At 32.5% G+C, this 21,894-nt stretch overlaps 2 protein-coding genes across 3 annotated transcripts in view; one reads left to right on the forward strand and one right to left on the reverse strand.

Moving 5' to 3' along the window:
- Positions 1 to 21,894, forward strand: part of Ccm3 (programmed cell death protein 10 Ccm3) — a 242,381-nt gene that overhangs the window by 116,209 nt on the left and 104,278 nt on the right. The gene's annotated exons all lie outside the window — the stretch shown is intronic.
- The window catches only part of LOC145315415 (uncharacterized), a 76,384-nt gene that overhangs the window by 39,118 nt on the left and 15,372 nt on the right, over positions 1 to 21,894 (reverse strand). Inside the window, exons 14-23 of the mRNA XM_080155398.1 lie at positions 21,421 to 21,880; positions 21,010 to 21,090; positions 20,208 to 20,372; positions 19,883 to 20,073; positions 19,620 to 19,673; positions 18,858 to 18,938; positions 18,617 to 18,715; positions 15,089 to 15,284; positions 14,464 to 14,561; positions 13,796 to 13,888 (exon numbers count right to left, since the gene is read on the reverse strand). Coding sequence (XP_080011524.1) covers positions 13,796 to 13,888; positions 14,464 to 14,561; positions 15,089 to 15,284; positions 18,617 to 18,715; positions 18,858 to 18,938; positions 19,620 to 19,673; positions 19,883 to 20,073; positions 20,208 to 20,372; positions 21,010 to 21,090; positions 21,421 to 21,880 — 1,518 coding nt within the window. The remainder of the gene's footprint in view (positions 1 to 13,795; positions 13,889 to 14,463; positions 14,562 to 15,088; positions 15,285 to 18,616; positions 18,716 to 18,857; positions 18,939 to 19,619; positions 19,674 to 19,882; positions 20,074 to 20,207; positions 20,373 to 21,009; positions 21,091 to 21,420; positions 21,881 to 21,894) is intronic.

Consider the following 21,894-nt stretch of genomic DNA (forward strand, 5'->3'; position numbering starts at 1 on the left):
CCCACTCCTTGCCTGCCCTGTACTAGTGTCACCATTAACAAGATCCTTATCACTCAATTTACAATTGGCCTGCCCGAAATTTTCATTTTCCAACTCTTCCACGTTTTCATGTTCATTTTCACATGTGGCCTCAAGAAGAACGCTGTTCAGGAGATCTTTATGCTGCCCTAGGCCTCGGCGGAAATTGCGTCTTCTCTCCCAAGCAGACAAGGAATTTTCTAAACTTGTATTTCCTAATCTTGATTTGTTGTTGTCACTGCTAGAGTTGTAATTGTTGTGAAGTCCCCGACTTGTTTCAGTCAACTAAGGCATAAAAAGCAAGGAAGAAAAGTTGAGTGGTAGGAGGGTGTGGGTAAAAAGTGTGAATACAAATTTCAATTTAACAACAGGTTTTCAAAATTTCTCACTCTCAGTTACATTGAACTCACTTGGTAAGTAAGATTAATTGATATGAATCAAAATTTAATAGGGGAGAATTAATCTATGATGCATTTAACTTATATATGTTTATATATATATATTATATATATATATATAAAATAAAATCATATGATACACTACGCGACTTTTCAGAGGCAAGGCTTAAACTAATCAGCGAGTTTAAGTGTTTGTTATGATTTGAACAGACAAAGAGAAAGAGAGACAGAAATAGAGAGGAGAGAGAAAAAGTAGAGATATAGAGAGTGTAAGGCTTGAAATAGAAAGAGAGTGTCTGAGTGTTATGGGCAAAGACTAAAAAGAAATGTGTTTACTATGTATATTATAAATGATTTCTTTGAACCCTAGTTATCGAAAAATAACACAACACTTTTGGGGTGTAATATACATATTACTATCTTGAACATCTAGGAAAAATCCACTGTAAACCCCACTTTATATCTATGGTATATATTTTAGGCTGCGCCCTCGAAGTTTTTCTCTCTCTCTCTCCGATTTTATGTGTTTCTCTCTCTCTCTCTCTCTCTCTTATCACTGAAATGCACTCATAGATACTCATACACACACACACACAAACACTCACACACACAGACATACACAAACACATAGAACACAAAACACGTATTGGAACATGACTTAAAATGCGTAGTTGTAGAAAAACTAAATGTATGTATGTCTGTCTGTATTTTTAACTTAGTTCTTTGCTTGTTGGTAAACAGAATAAATTAAGTGTTTTTTTAAAAAGGAAATTCAAAAATTTTGTCTCATTGAAAGAATAAGCCAGTTTACATTAAATAAAAAAAAACAATTGAATAAAAAGATAAAACAGAGATAGAATTAAAGTTAAAATGCCTTTCATTAAAAAGAAATATAGGAAACATTTTTTAAAGGTCAAGTTTAAGACATCCCTTGTAAAAAAGTAAAAATTTTCATTTCAATATAGTACATAGTTAGCAATAATGGAAAAAAGGGAAAAGCACCAAAAGAAAACTATTCTTCCTAAAACTTTTCCATTCTTTCCAAAAAACCAATATTTACATATTGATAAACATAGTTTTATAGATCTTATTGTATTTAAATACAAACAAAATGAAAAATAAAGAGGAAATAATATATATAATTTAATTATCTGTCCTAGCAAAAAAATACATCAATTTTTAGGCTTAGTTAGTTGCTTTTCAACACGTATTCAGAAAAAATTTCTGCAAAACTTATTTGAACGCAGGTAAGACAAAGTATTCCGAAGAAAAAAACTGAGAAAAAGCCAAAAGTGGTTTACGAGAAATAAAATGGCCAAATCCAAGGAAAAAAAGGTACAAATTGTTGTTCCAAAGTACAATATTTAATAAGATTATGTATATTTGGCCTTTTTTATGAATAACTCCTATGTGTGCATTATGGTCAGTGCAGCCTTCATTTATTATCCCACCCATTTCTAGCAAATTTCTTTCTACTTATAGTATGTTTATTAAAGGGTTAAGTTACTTGTTTTACTCTCCTTTTATTTAATAAGATTCGTGCAAACACCCTCTGGTAGTAAAATAATTATAGCAATGCTACAAAAAGCCGTACAGTACATTTTGTCTACATAATTCTAACCCTCAGGGTGAAGATTGAAAAAAAATTTGCTTTGGGCATTTTTACCACTTAAACCATCGTCGCGATCATTAAACAAGTTATATAACCAACTTTCTTATACTTTATAAAACGGCCATTTATAGGTTGTAATAACTGGATTTTGTGCTCTTTACCTTATTTACTAGCTTTGTACTTTCTTTTATAATCAAGTTCAATAACAAGTATTGAAATAGTTTAGCTATGATGTTAAATGATCATTTAACTTTGTTGACAAAAACCCATACTACTTGATATAAAAGAATTATAGAGATATTTAGCTTAGAATACGCAAAAAAAGAAATTCAAAATTGAAACCCGCTTACAAATATCAAATCAAATTATAAAAGTTATGAAATGAATTTATTTTGCAGCAATAAGCATAAATTGGATAATAATAACAACACAAAATATCAAATCTAACGATTAAGAAATATTTTCAAAAAAATCTGTTAAATTTGCAAAGTTAATATTTTCAGTTTTTTTGATAAAGATTTTGCATTAAAAAATGTGGCGCCTTGAGTCTTTTAACAGCTGAATGGGAAGAAATCTACGCACTTCTTAGTGCGCACACAAAACAGCATAGCAAGTTTTGAGATTAACCAAAGTCTTCTTTTTTTCTCCAAGATCATTTCCATTATGACATCTAAATGAGTTCTAACGAGGGAGAATATTTAATCCAAATGAAACTTATCTAAGCTTGAAAAAACATATAAGCAAATCTAAAATTCAATATTGACACAATTTGAATTGCTATTGCTTTATTCAATGATTCATATAAATAATATTAACCAATAAATTACTGAATTCTGGTCACTTCCCCCCAGTCCAGGGGGTTTGGGTGGGGCTAACAATCCCTCCCTAGAAAAAACCTGCTTATGTTCAACCCGCACAAAGTAATGACCAATTTAACTTTGGGCTCGGGAACGAAGTAGAGGTTGGAAACAACAATATGATGTTTGGCTGGGAAACCGCTAACGGACCAGTCAGGCGGATGATTCTGAATTCCCGCAGACCACCAAAAATTTGCACCTGGAATGTTTGGACAATGTTTCAGTCAGGCCAGACAGAAAACATTTGCCGAGAAATGCTAAAAGCCAAGGTTGACATCCTGGCTATCACCGAATCAAGGTGGACAAACAATGGTGAGTTTAAACATCATTCTGGCTTGAAAATACTATACTCAGGTCATATGAATGAGGATCTAGGCCATAATCAAGGGGTGGCTCTTATGCTGACCAAGCAAGCAGAGCAGGCCATGATCAGTTGGCAACCCCATGGTCCTAGAATTATGGAGGCTTATTTCAAATCCTCAGTTAAAAACATCAAACTGAGAATTATAGTAGCATATGCTCCTACAGAACAAGCAAATTGGCTTGAAAATACTATACTCAGGTCATATGAATGAGGATCTAGGCCATAATCAAGGGGTGGCTATTATGCTGACCAAGCAAGCAGAGCAGGCCATGATCAGTTGGCAACCCCATGGTCCTAGAATTATGGAGGCTTATTTCAAATCCTCAGTTAAAAACATCAAACTGAGAATTATAGTAGCATATGCTCCTACAGAACAAGCAAATACAGAGGTCAAAAACGAATTTTATGACCAGCTTTTAAAAATGGTCATAAAGAAAAGGATCTGACCATGCTCCTAGGAGATTTCAATGCTGAAGTGGGGAGTAAGAATGAGAATTTAGAAGAAGTTATGGGCAGATATGGCCTAGGCTTAAGTAATGGCAAGGAAAATGACAATGGTGATAGACTTGTAAGTTTTTGTACTGAAAACAAACTTGTCATTGGTGGAACCATCTTTAAACACAAAAAGATTCATACTGCCACCTGGAGATCACCAGATCAAAGAACCTTTAACCAGATAGACCACATATGTATATCTAGACGCTTTAAAGGTTCTCTCCTTGATGTCAGGGTTGAAAGAGGACCTGATGTTAATTCAGACCATTATCTTCTATCTTCTAAAGTTCGGCTTAGATTTAAAAAGCAGGACACAAAGCCTAACCCCAGGAAGAAATATAATTTAACAACCCTCCAAAACTATGAAAAGTTGCAAAAGTTTAAGCTCACTCTAAAGAATAGATTTGAGTTGCTGACTCTTCAAGAGGAAGATGGAATGGAAGATATTTGGCAAGGTATCAAAAAAGTTTATAATGATACCAGCCAAGAAAAATTAGGTTTCAAAAAGGCTAACCAAAAGCCGTGGATCACTCAAAGATCCAATGATCTCATGGATCAAAGAAGAGAGGTAAGACAAAAGACACTCTCTAGAAACTCTCCAGAAGATAAAGACCTGTATAAGAGGCTCAGCAGGGAAATCCAAAAAAGTGTCAGAATTGACAAAAAAGAACACTTGGAAAACCTTGCCTTGCAAGCAGAAAATGCTGCTAATCAAAATAGAATGAAAGATGTCTATGAGATTACTAAGAGCATTGCAGGCAAAGTACACAAATCAGGATCACACATCAGGGACAAGGATGGTTCACTCCTTAAAACTGATGAGGATATTCTAAATAGATGGGCAGAACATTTCACTGAACTGCTGAATCTTCCAGTTCCAGAGGAAGAAACTGAGATTCCACCCTCAGATGCACTTGACATTGACTGTCGAGCGCCAAATCTATTGGAAATCAAAGAGGCCATTAAAAGTTTGAAAAATAACAAGGCCGCAGGACCTGATAACATCCCAGCTGAGGTCATGAAAGCAGACCTAGACACATCTGCTGAGGCATTCCTACCTTTAATCACTAAGATATGGAATGATGAGTTATGCCCAGAGGACTGGAAAAATGGACATATCTCAATACTGGCCAAAAAAGGAGACTTGACCCAATGTGGAAACTACAGAGGGATAATGCTCCTTTCAGTACCTGGCCGTATCCTTAGTAAGATTCTTCTTAATAGAATAAAGAAGAAGGTTAATGAAAAGCTAAGACCTAATCAGGCTGGATTTAGACCAAACCGTTCCACTATTGATCAGATAACCTCTCTAAGAATCATCATAGAGCAATCCAAGGAATGGAACTCTGAGCTTTTTGTAAACTTTATTGACTACAAAAAAGCATTTGATTCTTTAGACAGGAAATCACTCTGGAAAATCTGCCGACACTATGGCATTCCAGAAAAGATAATCAATATCATTAAAGCTATCTATCATAAAGGAGGTGGAAATGTTATGTATGAAGGTAAACTATCAACCTTTTTTGAGATTGTAACAGGTGTCAGACAAGGATGCCTTCTCTCTCCCTTCCTTTTCCTCCTTGCCATTGACTGGATCATGAAGAACTGTGAAAGCAATGATGGCATTCGCTGGCAGTTATTTGGCAATCCCAAATATTTGGGAGATCTGGACTTTGCTGATGATATTGCTTTGTTAACAAGCAATAGAAGTCAAATGCAAAGAAGGACCAACATGATAGCTGAAACTTCCAAGAAAGTTGGACTTGAAATAAATGTTCCAAAAACTAAAATACTCAGATTAAATGCAAACTCCCAAGAACCAATAACTATTGGAAACCAAATTCTTGAGGATGTTAACTGCTTTGAGTATCTTGGAAGTAAAATTGATGAAGCTGGAGGCACTTTGACAGATGTTAAAGCTAGAATTAACAAATCTAGAACAGCCTTTGCCAGCTTGAACAAAATTTGGAATTCCAACAACATCTCCATAAAGACCAAGTTAAGACTTTTCAAGTCAAATGTTCTGTCTGTTTTGCTGTATGGGGCCGAAACTTGGTTCCTAAACACAGCAGTGGTCTCCAAGCTTCAGACATATGTCAACAAATGTCTTAGGAGAATCCACAAGATCTTTTGGCCAAACAAGATCACAAATGCTGAGCTTTTAGAGCGCAGTGATATGTCAGACATCAAACTGACAATAAAACAGAGAAAATAGAGATGGTTGGGGCACACTCTAAGGAAAGGGCATGATGATTTAACCTATCAAGCCTTGACTTGGGACCCCTTCACAGGAAAAAGGAAACCAGGTAGACCAAAAACAACCTGGAGGAGGGAATTCCTTGAAGAACTGAGTAAAAATAATTTTTCATCTTTCAGTGAAGCCTCTACTGAGGCCCAATTCAAAGATAAATGGAGAACCATTGTGCGTGGCCTATGCTCTGGAAAGAAGAGATAAATGGCGATGATGATGAATAAATTATTAGATTTTTTGACTCGTGAAAATAAATATCTTTATGTTTATTTTAAGTAGGCAGGTATAATAAATAATTTTTTTTGCAGTATTTTTAAAATGTTAATTTTGTTCATCTGAGGTGGATTCTTAAAAAAATTGCCTTACTAATCGCTTAGTGGGGCAAAATTGTTTTCGTGAAAAATCCACCAAAATCACATTAAAAATCTGCAAAATTAAACAAAATCATAGAAGGGTTATTAACATAAGATTTTATTTAATTTTTTGTAGATTTTTATGTGATTTTGGAGGATTTTTACGTAAACAATTTTGCCCCACTAAGCGATTAGTGGGGCAAATTTTTTTTAGAATCCACCTCTGAACTCGGTAATTTTCCTATCTTTGCCCTTAGTTACACATTTATTCATGTGCAGTTAATACAAGAATAAAGCTACTCCTCAGTTTACTCTTTCTATGATCTATTAGGTTATATGAAAACGAGATTAGTTTTTTTTTTATAAAGTCTTATGCCTTTTAAAAATGAAACATTTCCAATATGTGCAAAATTAAACAGATGCTCAATCATTACACTACGTTTTAGCTAAAAATTTAAGATACTAAAATTTCATTTCAGGTATATTTTGAAATATCTATGCTTTTTTAAGACCATTGTTTTAAATGTTCAGGTATGATGTAAAAAGCACCAATATATTGTTTTATGGAAAAGGTAAAAACTACATGGCTTTTTCCAATACACCTCTTTACAGCTATTTAAGCCTATTGTTAGAAAGAATGTAAAAAATCAGATTCTTAAATTTCTTTAATGGCATGCCTGTTTAAAAAGCTCATTGTTATTACAAAAGATTTATTTCGTCAATTTCTCTATTGTCCTTTAAAACATTGTTAGGTTTATACGTTTTTCTCAATTTATGAGATTTAAGGAACAAATTAAAGTATCCTTTTAGTCAATCTTCCCTTTACAATAACTAATCAAATATTAAATTTAGCTTGAAAATATCTGTATTTTTGACAAATAAATAAGACTATCTTCATCTACTGTACAGTTTTTATTCAATAAGCATTAAGTCACCTGATTCCATTACAAAAGATTCGAGTTATACAAAAGTTAATAAAAAGGTATACTAAAAGTGCTTTACTATTATGTGAATAAAAAAATACACTTTGAAATAATACTTCTAATCAGAGAATTATAAACTTTAAAAATATAAACTAAACAGGCATATCCAATTAAATAAAGTTTTATGTTTAAAGCTTAAGACCTCGATAACTACTGAACTAATTGAGGTTTCCATTTTAGGGGAGGTGTTCATAGGTCTTAGGGTGGTTTTAGGCTATTTCATTTACGATTTAGGTCTTTGTATTACTTTTTTGCCTCTCGCTATCCATTTGAATATAGAGCCCCTAGATTAAACAGGAACTTACACAATAGTAAAGTTATTGTATGGTAACCCAAAAGAGTTTAAGATTGTTGACCCAGCAATAAAAAAGTATTAGCATGTCATTAAAAACACATTAAATATTTAGCTCTCATGTGATAACTAGTAGGGTGTATTTTACTAAGTGATACAAATTACAAAATTCTGCCTTCTGTAGATTCAACCAATTGACTTGGGGTTTAATTTGAGAAGATGAAATTAACTTCCACTCGTTACTACATTATTGTACTATTTAAATTGTATAATATTAATCATTAACTTATGGGTTTTAAAGGGATACGGCAACGGACGACAAAAATAAATCTTATTTGATAACAATTATTAGTTGGTAACTTGATAAATTAAATCTTAATAAAAACAGGAAACAAAATCAGATATCACTCTCTAGAATTACAAATTTTGTAAAATGTACAATTCACTAGGAAAAAAATGTTGGGAAAAAAGGGTCTTAAATAATGCCTAGCCCTATTATGAACATTTACGACTGTCTTACGCAACTTATATAGGAAAACAAGGATGGCATCTTTAATTTTGCGCCATTTTCTACTTTTCTACCTTTAACAAACAAAGAGATTGGCTTTTGCCCGATCGTCAAGTATTATTCTAATATCATTTGTCTCCTAATTTCTCTATCTTGAAAACATTATATGATTTTTAGCTATATTTAATACATTATTGTAACCCTGATTAAGATTTCTATACCTCTTTAAGTTACAACTTTATAAACGGAAAGAGTAAACTATATAGCAACTTTACACACCAAAAAGTTAAAGCAAATAATGAAAATTTTGACGCAAACTTTGAATCAATATTTTAAAATGTATATTAGAGTTTTTCAGATAAAGATTTTCCTTTTTCAATAACAGACCTTCAACATTTTATGGGCGGAAAAATTATTAACCGAAAAATTTATATTTGGGAAATACAAAAAGTACAATTTTAAAATTGTGAATTTAGCATAAAAGTTTGTTTTTATATAAGAACTATGTCTTGTTCTGGATGAATGTCTGTATGTCAAGTAAGACCTCTTAAATGACATGATTTAAAGATCCATAAATTTCATGGAAGATTTATGTTGGTAGTATAACGTTTCAGACGGACATATTTAATTATAGAGTAGCTTCGCTACTAAGAACCCAGTAATTTTGGTCTTTTCAGAAATTATGTTAATAAATATGAGAGCAAAAGCCTTAGTATTATAAAAAGTTGCAAGTAATCTCTTGAAAATAAGCAACAATTTACAGAATAAACTTAATTCACCCATAACACGAAAAAAAAACCGATTTTTAGAAAATAATTATTTCTAAAGGAAAGCCAGATAATCCATCTAACAATGGTAGAATCGGTGGTGGGAGTGGGGGTTGGATATTAAAGATAAATTGATTTTCCATTGTGGTATCTCTGTACCCCTGAATTTGAAGAGGATGACAAACAGCATGATTATAAGATTATACTAGAGAAATGTTTATGACCAAAATTATAAGCTTTCAAATGCATTTATTACATATAGCAAAGGGATTTAGAAACAAGAGAAAAAAATAAAATAAGAAAAAAAAATCCAATTAATTTCTCCTTGGAGATTGAACCTTGGTTTTAAGCTATTTTCAAAATCAATCAAGTAAAAAATTATACCAAACTCCCCACCCAGCTCATACCAATAACGAAATTAATTCGAAAGAAAATCACGAAACCTATACGTGTTTTTCAGCTGTCGTTGGGGGGCAACACATCGTAAAATTGACGACCTCTCCATTTGCCCCCCAAATATTATTTTAGATTTGTTTTGCTTGTTGGTTATACCTTATTCCTGCTCCCCACCCCCCAAAAAAACTAAAGGAGACTTCTTTACCCGTTATTTTTGTAGAGGCAGGGGTAAGATTTCAAAATTAAATTAAAGGAGGGGGGGGGGGGGGGAGGGAGAGTTTTAAATGCAACCATCTCGTAATCAATGATTAAATGGCACTTAGAATTCAAATTTCGATCTGAAATTTTTCATGAGTAATCCTTGGTAGATCTATTTTCCCTAAATCGAACAAAAAGTTGGAAAAATAACGGCTGGCGGCTCAGCTGTTTAGCCGTTTTTTGCCTATTTTCAGGGCAAATTCATCATTAATTACGTAGGAATCAACTTTTTAAAACATATTTTTGGTTTAATTCATGTTAAATGATAACAATAACCATTTTAAAATTTCTAGTACCAACAGCTACACGCTAGAACCGTTTGATAAGGTTTTTGAGCGATAAAAAGTATTATCTGGAGATAGGTTGCGTGACTAATTTGCTCTTAATTTGCCAAAAAATGGCAAAACGGCTGAGCCACCAGCCGTTAGCCGTTACTTTTCCAACTTTTTGTTTGATTTAGGGAAAATAGACCTACCAAGGATTATGAGATGGTTGCATTAAAAAACCTCCACTTAAAACTTTTATACTTTTAATAATTTTAGTTAAGAAAATATTTTGTAAATAAATATTGTAGAGTCATACTTAGTCCCTCCCTAATGAAAGTTTGAAAATTTATTCTCAAATAAATAATCAATAATATTTTCATACGGTAGGTATGGAAAATATATTTCAAGTTTAATTTCAAAATACCAGAAGTTGTAAAGAAAAATATATCAGCAATGTTTTGTTCGTTTTTTCAACCTTTTTCTACTTTTTTTTTGGCGGGGGGGAGATAAAATTCATATTTTAAACGTTAACATTATGAGATTTCAATCTCTGAACACCCATACCTATTACCTATCTAATAAAAATAAAGTTTTCTTGAAGGAAAATCAAAGTTTTGTATGAGTTGAATTTTGTTAGATGACGTTCTCTCTAGTTTGTAATATTTTTCACATGCACTTTGGAAGAATCACACATTTCACCGGTGACCACCACCCCTACCTACCCAAGCATTACAAAGCCTAACTGGATTCTCATGAACCTAACCTAAAACTCAATGCTACCGCACAACTATTAAATTATTAAACTTTGCATGACTATTTCTAAAAGTTGGGTACATTTAAGAATCTATAATCGTTACCTGAAATTCAGTATGTCCAATTAAAACATGTTTTTTAAAAACTTTTTTGACAACAACTTTTTTATGGGTGTTGTCATCCTTTTTTTAAATGAAATACTATGTGACAATGAATACAAAACGTTGTTATTGGCATGTACTAGCGAAAAAAAATGAATTTAGCCTGCAGTTTGACTAAGAAACAAAAAAAGCCTCAAAAGTCATGTTCAAATTGGTAAAGACGTTACCTAACATGTTAAAATCAATCCAAATCTATCATTTTGACAATTTGAAAAATAAAAACGGAAGCTTACTATTGGAAACTAGTAAAGTTAATACATTAAGGAATTTTTCAAAATCGAAAATACATCTTTCACTTTCATCTCTTACTTATCTACCAATAAAATAAATAAATTGTAATTCCAAAATAACAACAATTTCAAAATTATGTATTGTCGTGATAACGATCACTCGAAAATGAAAATGATTTATTATTTTGTCTGATGCCATGGTTATTAAATAAGATCTAATTTGTCACACTTGTTAAGAATAAATGACGCATAAAAAAAAAGAGATTTGAACCAGAAACCTACTGGATAGAATTACTTTGCTGGCCGTATGGGTCAGGTTAATATTTCTTCAAATATCTAGACAAAAACTAGACGCTAAATTGTCGCGCCGGCCTATGTTAAGAAAGTAGAATTTTTATGTAATTTTACTTTTACTCGGGACAGAAATATTTTTTTCCGAAAAACAATTATCTTTGAAGGCAGGCTTAAAATAAATTAGGAAAATTAACGAGTAATTTTTAAATTTTCCACCAGTCAAAAAAATAATTTTCTGCTTCCTAATGAACAAAGTCGGTGCTTTTTATTAGTATATATAGGTAATACAAAATGAAAACGTTCTCTTTTCGTTCATTATGATCTCACTAACTGCTAGACTGAATGGGTTTTCCTTTTCATGGAATTTTTCGGGAATAGTCCCTTTTGTAACATCGCCCCATAAGGAGCGATTCGTCGTATTTTTAAAACGGCTTTTTAAAGGTTAGGTTAGGTTCTATTGGGTTAGGTGATTACCCCACATGGTTAGGTAATTGGCCCCGCAGGGGCTAGCAATAGTAGAAAAGCTACTGTGAAAAATACGAAGATTCGCCCCATAAGGTGCGATGTTACGAAAGGGACTATACCCAATTTTTCTACTGGTCCTCCCAAGGTATTACAATCTTCCTTGGTCAAACTTTTTTTCTTTTCTATGTCTCTATCCTTTGACTCTTGTGTAAGTATACTTAGATTTTCTTCATTCTTAGATGAGTAAAAAATGACTTTTTGTACTGAATGATAGGAAAAAGGGATATATGTATATTATATATGAAAGACAAAATTATAGTTAATCAATCCTCTATAGTTAATTTGATATTTAACTGGTGACTGCCCTGTTAAACCCCCCTTCTTCAACCAGCAAAACACTTTTTATTAACAACAAAAATTTAATGTGGTCGATAGTTAAACCTTTAACTAACTCTCAAAAAGTTTAAAACTAATAACACGAATCAATTGCGTAGTTTTTATAATGAACTATGTCATTCTTGTTATCAAACCTATTATTTCCTAGTTAAAATAGTTGGCCAACAAAAAGTTTGAAAATAAAAGAATGAGACTAAAATTCCAAGTGGAGTTATACTATTTGTTTGTACATAGTTCAACATATCTACAATTTTTAGAGATTTTTCTAAATTAACAATTTTCCTAAATAACGATTAAAATTTTTAAATTTACTTTTTGCATCAATTAAAATCAGGTTGAAACATTTTTGCTCTATATTTACAAAGCGAACAATTATATTCAAACAAAAAATTATCAGTAATTTACATAAAGTATGAAAAGTAGTAAATTGAAAAAAAACTCATTACAAGATTACAATAGATTTAAATAAGTGAATATATGTTCCTACCACCTGTTTTAATTCTGCGTAGATTTAAAGTTGTAAAATTAACACAGCTGTGTGAAAGAATTAAGTAGATTTCTAGAATCATAAAAATTCCTTAATAACAGTAGGTATGGTTTCTACTTTTGTAAGTCATAAAAGCTGTAATAATAATGACTCATACAAGTTAAACTTGTCTAAAATACTAAACTTCAATTCAAACTAAAATATTCCTTTTTAAAAGCGAAGCTTTTCTATAATTAGGGTCTGTCCGTCCGTCCGTCCGAGATAGATAGCTTTTATTGGTTAATTTAGGCATGTTAGAATTGTCCTATCGATTTCAAACTTTGCATGATGATTCCTGTAGTAGTTATGTACGATTTAGAAAGCGTAGCAACTCTATAATCATTACCAGAATGTCCGTACGTCCATTTTAACCATGTTGATTTTTCTACTTTTTTAACAACTAATTTTTTTGTGATCTAATTATCCGTTTGATCTGATTTTTGTATATTGATTCCTGGGACAACAAAGAACAATAGTAGAAGCGAAGCAACTCTATAATCAAGTTCTAAAAATGTAAGTATGTCCATAAACATTATCCTGTATCAAGCAGTTTTTCAACAAATTTACTTACAATTTTGCTTTAACTCTTTCGATACTTTTACATTCTGATTATTCAGTTCAGACACTATAAAAGTGTTAATGTCCGTTTGTCCTACCGTTTCAGTGCTTCGCTTTTATGAATGTTGTCATCCTTGTTAAAATAGATTTTTACTACACATAAATTTTAATAAAAGAAAACAAGTGTTCCTGAGTTTTAATACATTTTTACAGCAACAGCAATATTTTTTTTTCTTACAAATCATAGTACGTAGAAAATTAGAAATATATGTTTAAAATAATGGAGCTAAAAATATAATCAAATTTATAAAAATTAAGCCTGTAATAAGATCAATAGTTGCTTATCTAAAGTCTATTGAAGAAATTATATTTCTTGATTTCTATTCTAAAAGGGAAAAATAGAGGACAGATAGACGTTTAATGAGATATGGCAAAAACCTAAAATAATTATGATCAATAGATTTATTAACCGTAACTCAAAAGTTAAAGTGTCTCCTGAAATTTCAATATGGATGAAATCTTCATACTTAAAGTAAAAAAACTAAAAAATGAAGACAAACTAAAACAGACAGAACAAAATATGACAATTCTAACCTGTGTATTATCTTTAGCCGGCTCTACAGGGATGAAAGTTGACTGCGGCTGCGGCCGGAAGTTTTCTTGTACCAAAACTGGGTTGCTTGGCGGCCTTTGGGAGAAAGATAATCAAATAAAGAATTATAAACTTCGACCATGTTATGTATGGTATATCAAATGGATAAATATATGCCATACACCAGACCAAGGGACCTAAAGGGATCAATGGCCGATAAATTGAGCGATACATTCCCAAAAATGATAAACAAAATTACTCCTTCTGTAAATTACAATTAGTGGTTGAAAATTTTGAACACTTGATGAACCAACCAATCAAAAATCAATTAGAGTCAGTAAAAGTTTTGAGCCAGCAAATAGGAAAACGTTATTATAAAACTTTGTAGGCAAGTGTAATTAACAGCCGAATTTTCTCTCCCTCCCTTCACCAAACCCCATGCTTGACTCAAACTTGCTCATAACACCTTATCCTGGCCTAATCATGCCAGTTTGACTTCGAAACCGCATTGGAACCAGTTCTAAACCATACTGAAAAATCATGTATCTTATCGTATTATAACAATTTTTTAAGAACATTAAATGAAAAATCATAATATTATTACCAGTTTTGTTACCCCGGGCCTTAATACAATGCGATAAAAAACCATTATATTATTTAATTTTATTTTCCTTTGTTGCAGGATAGACTGTTGACTGACCAGCTGCTGCTGGGCTGCCATCAGAGCTGTCGCGTCAGCTAGAGTAGCTGTCAGAGCTGGCTGATAAGCCTGTCAACATACAATAATAAGTGTGAGAATGCAATACAGGTTCAAACTGGGGCTTTAATTAACTACAGTAAACGGGAAATTTCACTGGAAAAAAAATACATAAATAAATCTTCTATCTATTCTAGTTTGTTTTTAGGACTTCGTTTAAAGGCTATATCTGTGCTATCAATGAGTTTGTTTACATAATTATAACTTCAAAATCAAGTAAAACGTTTTGTACATATTATCTTTATATTTAGAATATTCAAAATAACATTAGCATATAATGTTAGAATTACACGACTTGCCAACTAATAATTTATATTAGACAAGCGGCTACGCCCCTAGAACCCCCCCCCCGCTTTCAATTACAGAAAAAATCAAAAGTTTTTAAAAATTTCTTTAATGTGGGATACTTAAACCTTCCCAAGAAAAGCTACACTGTAAATAATATTGTGTAAGCAGTTAGCGAGATCAGTCAGATATCTTGTTACTTTTATATAAGGATATTTTTTTAACAATAAGGTATATCACTTATTATTAATTTCCTGTGACTGGTGCTGAGAAAACGGTATCTGCTGACAATTACTTTGTGACGCTATGGCATTGGCAATCAGCTGCTGAGTTGTTTGTTGTTGACACGTAGCAGCCACTAGCTGCTGTATAGCCGCTGCCTGCTGTTGCTGCTGCTGTGTCTGGTGATCGACTAATCCTCCGCCGCCCAGAGTAGTGTGCATACCAACCTGAATTATCAAAATAATATAATAGGCATTAGATATATGGATATAGAATATACGTGGATATTATGACCAGGAAAAAATTGTCAATTTTTGTCTAACGTAGAACTCATTTATTGGTCAATTCGTTCATCTAGTAATTGGGGAGGGAATACGGCAAAGTGGTTGGATGGAGGTATCCTTATTTTAGCCCGCTGTGAGTTTTACTTTATTGAAGAAATCATCTGAATCTGGTGTAACATCCAAGTGATAATATATCCTTTATTAGATATGAGAATTTTATTATTATCTTATTTTTGACGTGCATAAATCAGGAATAAAATTTTTCACTAGTAGCATGACTATTCATGATAAAAATTGGTCAAATTTACTTGCCAGGGGCATAAAAAAAATAAGAAGTTATATGACAATGGCAAATAATCAACCTCACTCCAAATCCAAGAAATGTTTTGTCACAACTAGAAAATATTGTCGGGAAGGATGAATAAAAATAAAAACTGAAGAAGGGATTTCTTTAATTTCGAAAAATAATGGATACTAATAATAGGGTGGGGCTAATTTTTTTTTTGCAGGCGATTTCTCTTGGGAAGTTTGTTGTAGCCTACCCCAAAATAGTTATTGACCTTCCTAAGACCTATGAGAAGCTACCCTGTAAAGAAGAACCCTATCGGTTCAGCGGTTAGCGAGATCCTTTGGTACAAACAAACAAAAATTCTGTTACTTTATCATAAGGATTGAATTATAAAATAATTGCTACTTATGAAACAAAATTTTTCTTTTAACTTAAAGATCAATAATCTTCATATAACAAAGTTATTGGAAGGTTATTAAAATTTATTCTTCTGTATTTTTCCACATTATTATGAATTTTTTTTAAGCTTGACAAAAAATCCTATTGTTTGCTCTTAAACTTTATAAAAAGCTCTGTACGTTTTTATATTTAAATGCCACGTTATTTTTGGAGTGTTTATTTTATATAATTAAAAGAAATAAAGTGATAAGTACAAATAGATTAAAATTGATTAAACTTTTCATTTCTATGTATTTTCTGAATATTTTGCTTATAACATTTCCATCAGCCAATAAAACAAAAGTTAATTTAATGCCTTATTTTCTTTCATGACAATATTTTTCTCTAAAAAGCAGAAAGCAATTAAAGTTATCATGATTTTAGATTGGTAAAAAAATTATCAACAAAATATAATATTTGGATCATGGAAAGAAAATGAAGTAGCTGGTATCGTCGTATTTTCACAGTAGCTTTTCTCCTATTTTTATCCCCTGCGTGGGGCTCTAACCCTGCGGGATTTTTCCATTTGATATCAAACCTTAAGTAATTTACTTAAACCTTAAGCCAGATAAATAACAGTTATCAATTTGAAGAGATAACTCAACACTTCAAAAATACACAACCAAGGAGCATAAAATTTAGAAGAAACGAAGCCTTTGTGAAAAGCAAAAATAGTAAAGCTAATAAACAAAAACGACTACCGTAATAAAAATTAAAAATTTAAGTAAATTAATCTTCATCTCAGCAAATAATAATGATAATAATAATACTTATTAAAAAAGATCAATTTGACTCTTGTTGATAATTCTTCAATGTCATCATTTTAAATTTAATACAAAGTATAAAATAAAGGGCGGGTTAAGATCGTCTAAAATGTTATAGAGTAGCTTCATTCAATACTAAAAAATGAGGCCATGATTTTGTGTACTCTTTGGTGTGAACTTAATATTCTCAATTATGTGCATATTAAATTTAAATTTAAAGTAAACAGAGGAAAATTACTAAAAATAAAAATATATAAAAAAGTATTATATAGTTTTGTTGCGTGATTTTTATTATTTGTTTACTAAAAGTTAGGTAAGCAAAAGGAGTAAATAAAAATAAGAAAAAAGTAATGTAAAATTATGATAGGCGTTCGGAAGGGGGGTGTCAACACCCCCTTTCAAATTGAAATTAGTAGGCCAGCCTTACTTTTTCATATGCCGCCCTCCCCCCCCCCCCCTTCTTCAATCAACATTAAAAAAATTATAGATATTATAAATTTTTAAAAATTTTCATCCATCTATAAACAATAAACATCAAACGTTTTGTAAAGTTCAAAAATTAATTTCGTTACTAGTTTATAGTATGAAACTTTCTAGGATGTTTCTAAATGTAAGATACTTAAATTGCTTAATTAACTGCTATGATTCAGGAATACTTTCTAACAGGTACATATTATTATTTAAACTCTAAAGCTTATTATATCTAATTCACCCGAATCAAACGTATGTTAGGGTATAGTTAAAATGAAAACCAACAAACAGTATTAAAGAAATTTAAAAAAAAACTTATTCAACGGCAAGCCGTCTTAGAAAAGTACTTATGGAAAAATACATAATATTCATTAAGTTTAAATTTCTTTGAAATGATTTGTATGTGTATTAGAGCGATGAATTTTAAGAAATACTATGTGATGTAAGGATAACTTGTCTATTGACTTCAGGGGCATTTGGATTGGTGAATAACAATTGAAAGTTATCTAAAATACATTACTTTGAAACAGAAAGTGATACATATTGGATTTAACTGAAGTCATTGTAAATGACACAGAAAGATAATCATTAGGACTTCAAAACTTTTTTTCTGACTTTTTTTTGATAAAAGTTCTTTTTTAATCATATCATTATGGACGTACTTAGGGACAAATAGAATTATAATTGTAGATGCTCAAAGGGCAGAGGAACCAAGACAAGAAATTTCAGATAATTTTCTTAAGTAGCAGCTGAGCTAGTTACGTTATCCCCAAAAAAATATCACTGGCGGATGGACTACGAACATTTGGAATTATAAAGTAATTTCGCAACTAGAAGTAAACTAGAATTTATTATAGATAGTAAAAACTATGGAGACACAACATGAAATTTTCAGACAAGATCAATATTCAATTGACCCTTGGAACAGTTACTAGGTGAAATCTAACATGCCACATCAGTGGCTAGCTTTAGATCAAAACTGAAAAAATATATGAACTAGCATAAGATTACAAGATTACTAGTACCAACATCTTCATCCCGCTACACCAGTAGAAAATGAAGATTAACAAGCCAAGTATCAAGTAAAGACAAAAGTTCTATGCAACATTATTTTCAAGACTATTACCGATCCCTTTCTTCGTATTAACTCCCTTTAAGCAAGAAAATCGCAATCATTACTTCTTAGAAAAAAAAAATTCTGAAATGATTCCAATTTGATTAAATAACTAGCATATGCTGATATTTAGACAGAATCAACAAATTATTATAACAGGCAAGTGAATGTTAAATTTTTTTGTTCTGCAATTTCTAACCTGGATATTATTATCCTGTGTTGTTTCAAGGTGGCTAGCTTCAAATCCAACTGGTATAGAATCTGCACTAACTTGCTGCTCCTCCCCACTCATTCCACCCTGAAGAAGGATAATTAGTTAAAAAAATCTATTAGACAACTTAGTTGTCTTTAACCACTAGATTGCGAAGAATAAAGAATTTGTTCTGTTAATTATTTGAGTCCTACTGTATTAGAAAAAGCTAATCTTAATATGCACTTGCCTGTTGTCCTTGGGCCATTTGCTGTTCTTGTTGTAACTGATGACCCAGGCTGGTCACTTGATGCTGAACACCAGGTAGCCCCTTTGAAAAATAATTAAAGTTTTTTTTATTGTTGTGTTGACTTAAGTGTTCTCATGTATAGGACTGATGCACAACATTAGGATGTGAACAAATGTTTAGGCATGAGCATAACGTCCTAATAAGTATCGGACGGATAATTTAACATTACAAAGATTTTGGACCGTAGTTTATTCATTACTGCGAAATCCAGGTATGCGTATAACAAAGCTGGATCTTTAAATTATTTTAGTGGTGAGCCAGATCGGTTCGGCTCACCTCGATCTGGCTCACCACTAAAATGATTTTAAGATCCAACTTAGGTATCCTGCTAGCATCTACCCTAATGTAAGATTGTGTAATTTTTGTGTGCAATTACAATCCTAAAATCCTTAAAGAGTTCTTTATCCAATTTTTTGAGATTCATTTTCAAATTGGACATATTTTTACCTAACAAGTTTTCTAGTCATTAAAATATTCTGTAAAAAAAATGAGACCAATGAATATATTTAGAAAAAGTGAATATTGTGACAGGGGAATTTTTCATCGTTAATTTAGGCTGCTAATATAGTCAATAGTCATCATCTGGTGGTCAATAGGTCCCTCCATGGTCAGGGGATGGGATGGGTTAAAGTCATAAGAAGGGGGGGGGGGGTATCGTTATATTAGTCTGCTAAAAGAAACATTTTATTGGGGTATCCATACCTGATGTGTAGCCACCTGAGCTGTTTGAGTGGCATGTTCTTGCATCTCATCAACCTCAAATAAAAGTCAGCTTATACAAACAACGAAATTGAATTAAAATTATTCTTTGTAATGATAAAAGACAATAATTACCTAAGCGTAATCGATTTAAATATTTTTTTTTATATGTTTGTTATCAGAAAATTTCTCATTAAGATTAAATAAAATGCTCGGGAATTCTTGAATTTTTCATCAAGCCAATATCAACTAATAACTTTAATTACCTGGACTCCATTAGATTGCTGTTGTATCAATCCAGACAGACCAGCTGGCTGGATAAACCCTCCAGCTGACTGCATACCGGCCGGCTGACCCAGCTGTCCAACGTACACGTTGGATGTCTCTGGATGCCCGTAAACGTTCGATGTTTGAACTAATTCCGTCTGGCCGTATATGCTTGTTGTTAACATCAACCCTGAAATATGTAAATGTTTTTAAAGCTTTTCATCAACAAAATTAGTATCAAGTTAAAAAAAATAATGTATTTGTGTTTTAATCTTGATTTCATGTTTTAAATGCTTAAATAAAGTAAATAATAAGCTCAACTACCTGTATCTTGACCGCCAGGGGCATAGATGACCCCACCCTGATTATACACAGGGGGCGGGGGGTACATCTCCCCACCATGTATAGATCCAACCACTCCTCCACTATTACTGTTGTTGTTGTTTATACTTGAGAAAGGAATGAAACCATTGGTGATTGGTGCAAGATCTGAATTAAAACAGTTTAGGTACAACTTTCGTTTTAGGAAATGATAAAAATAAATAAGGGGGGGGGGGGGAGTAATGCAACCATCTCGTAATCAATGACTAAAAGGTACTCAGAATTCGAATTTCGGTCTGAAATTTTTCATGAGTAATCCTTGGTAGGTCTAAATCGAACAAAGAGTTGGAAAAGTAACAGCTGGCGGCTCAGCCGTTTAGCCGTTTTTTGCCTATTTTCAGGGCAAATTCATCATCAATTACGTAGGAATCAACTTTTAAAACATATTTTTGGTTTAATTCATGTTAAATGATAGCAATAACCATTTTTAAAATTTCTAGTACAACCGCCACCGGCTAGAACCGTTTGATAAGGTTTTTGAGCGACGAAAAGTATTATGTGGAGATAGGTTTCGTGACTTATTTGCTCTTAAGATAGCCAGAAAATGGCAAAACGTCTGAGCCGCCAGCCGTTACTTTTCCAACTCTTTGTTCGATTTAGGGAAAAAAGACCTACCAAGGATTATTCATGCAAAATTTCAGATCGAAATTCGAATTGCCATTTAATCATTGATTACGAGATGGTTGCATTAGACCCCCCCCTTTTACGAATGTTTTGTGTAATAAATGAAAGTATTTTCATTTACCTGGATAACCAGAATTTGAGTCAACAGATCTAATGTAACCTTCTGGAAGCAGGCCTCTACGCGCTAGTCCTTCTTCTATACCTAGAAAATAAGAAAATTCATTCAAATAAGGATCCGTATTATCTGATCACCATTATTTTAATATCATGGGAAATTTTTTTTCACAGTTAAATCTGTAAGTCGAGGCCAAAAACAGAACCATATTTAAAACCGAAGTTTACCAGGGACAAAAGAGACATTGGACTGTAATTTTCACTAGCATCAAAGACGCCCAAGCTTTTATTCTGGTGGGGTAAAATGATGTATTTTAAAGATTTCTAATATATTCTAAAAAAAATGTGAAAAAAACAATCGTCAACACAACAGGAAACTTTATACCTAATCTAGGTATACAAGAATGAAAACGCATACCTGGTAGAATTTCATTGCCATAGGGGCCAGATTCGCTGGCAGTATCATAGCATGATACCGGAGACGGCGACGAGTCGTAATGCTCTTCTTCCGCCGCCACCCGCCACGCTTCTATGGACATACTCCGTGATCTGTTCTTGTTATTATCCTTCCGTAAGCCACCATTAACACCACCCGCCATTTCAGCAGCAGTTTCAGCATCCGCCGCGGAAGCAATTGTTTGAGTTTCTTGCGGATTTTCGTTGGATGGAGGTAAATTATTTCCGGCAGCTTCGCGGTCCTCGCTAACTTTTTTGACATCAAATCTTGAAACCTTTTTAGCTGTGCGCGGCGCATTTTCTTGACTGTCGCTGGCATATCCACAGTTCTTGGACTTATCCGGGGAGGGTACAGGGGTCGACTTCCCCCCGGGCTCTCCTATCATATCCTCCAGTTTACGCTGGTCTGTTGTCATGTAATTCTAAAAAAAAAATT

Source organism: Acartia tonsa, chromosome 1 (genome assembly GCF_053477335.1).
Source record: "Acartia tonsa isolate MP-2025a chromosome 1, ASM5347733v1, whole genome shotgun sequence".
NCBI classification, from domain to species: Eukaryota; Metazoa; Arthropoda; class Copepoda; order Calanoida; family Acartiidae; genus Acartia; species Acartia tonsa.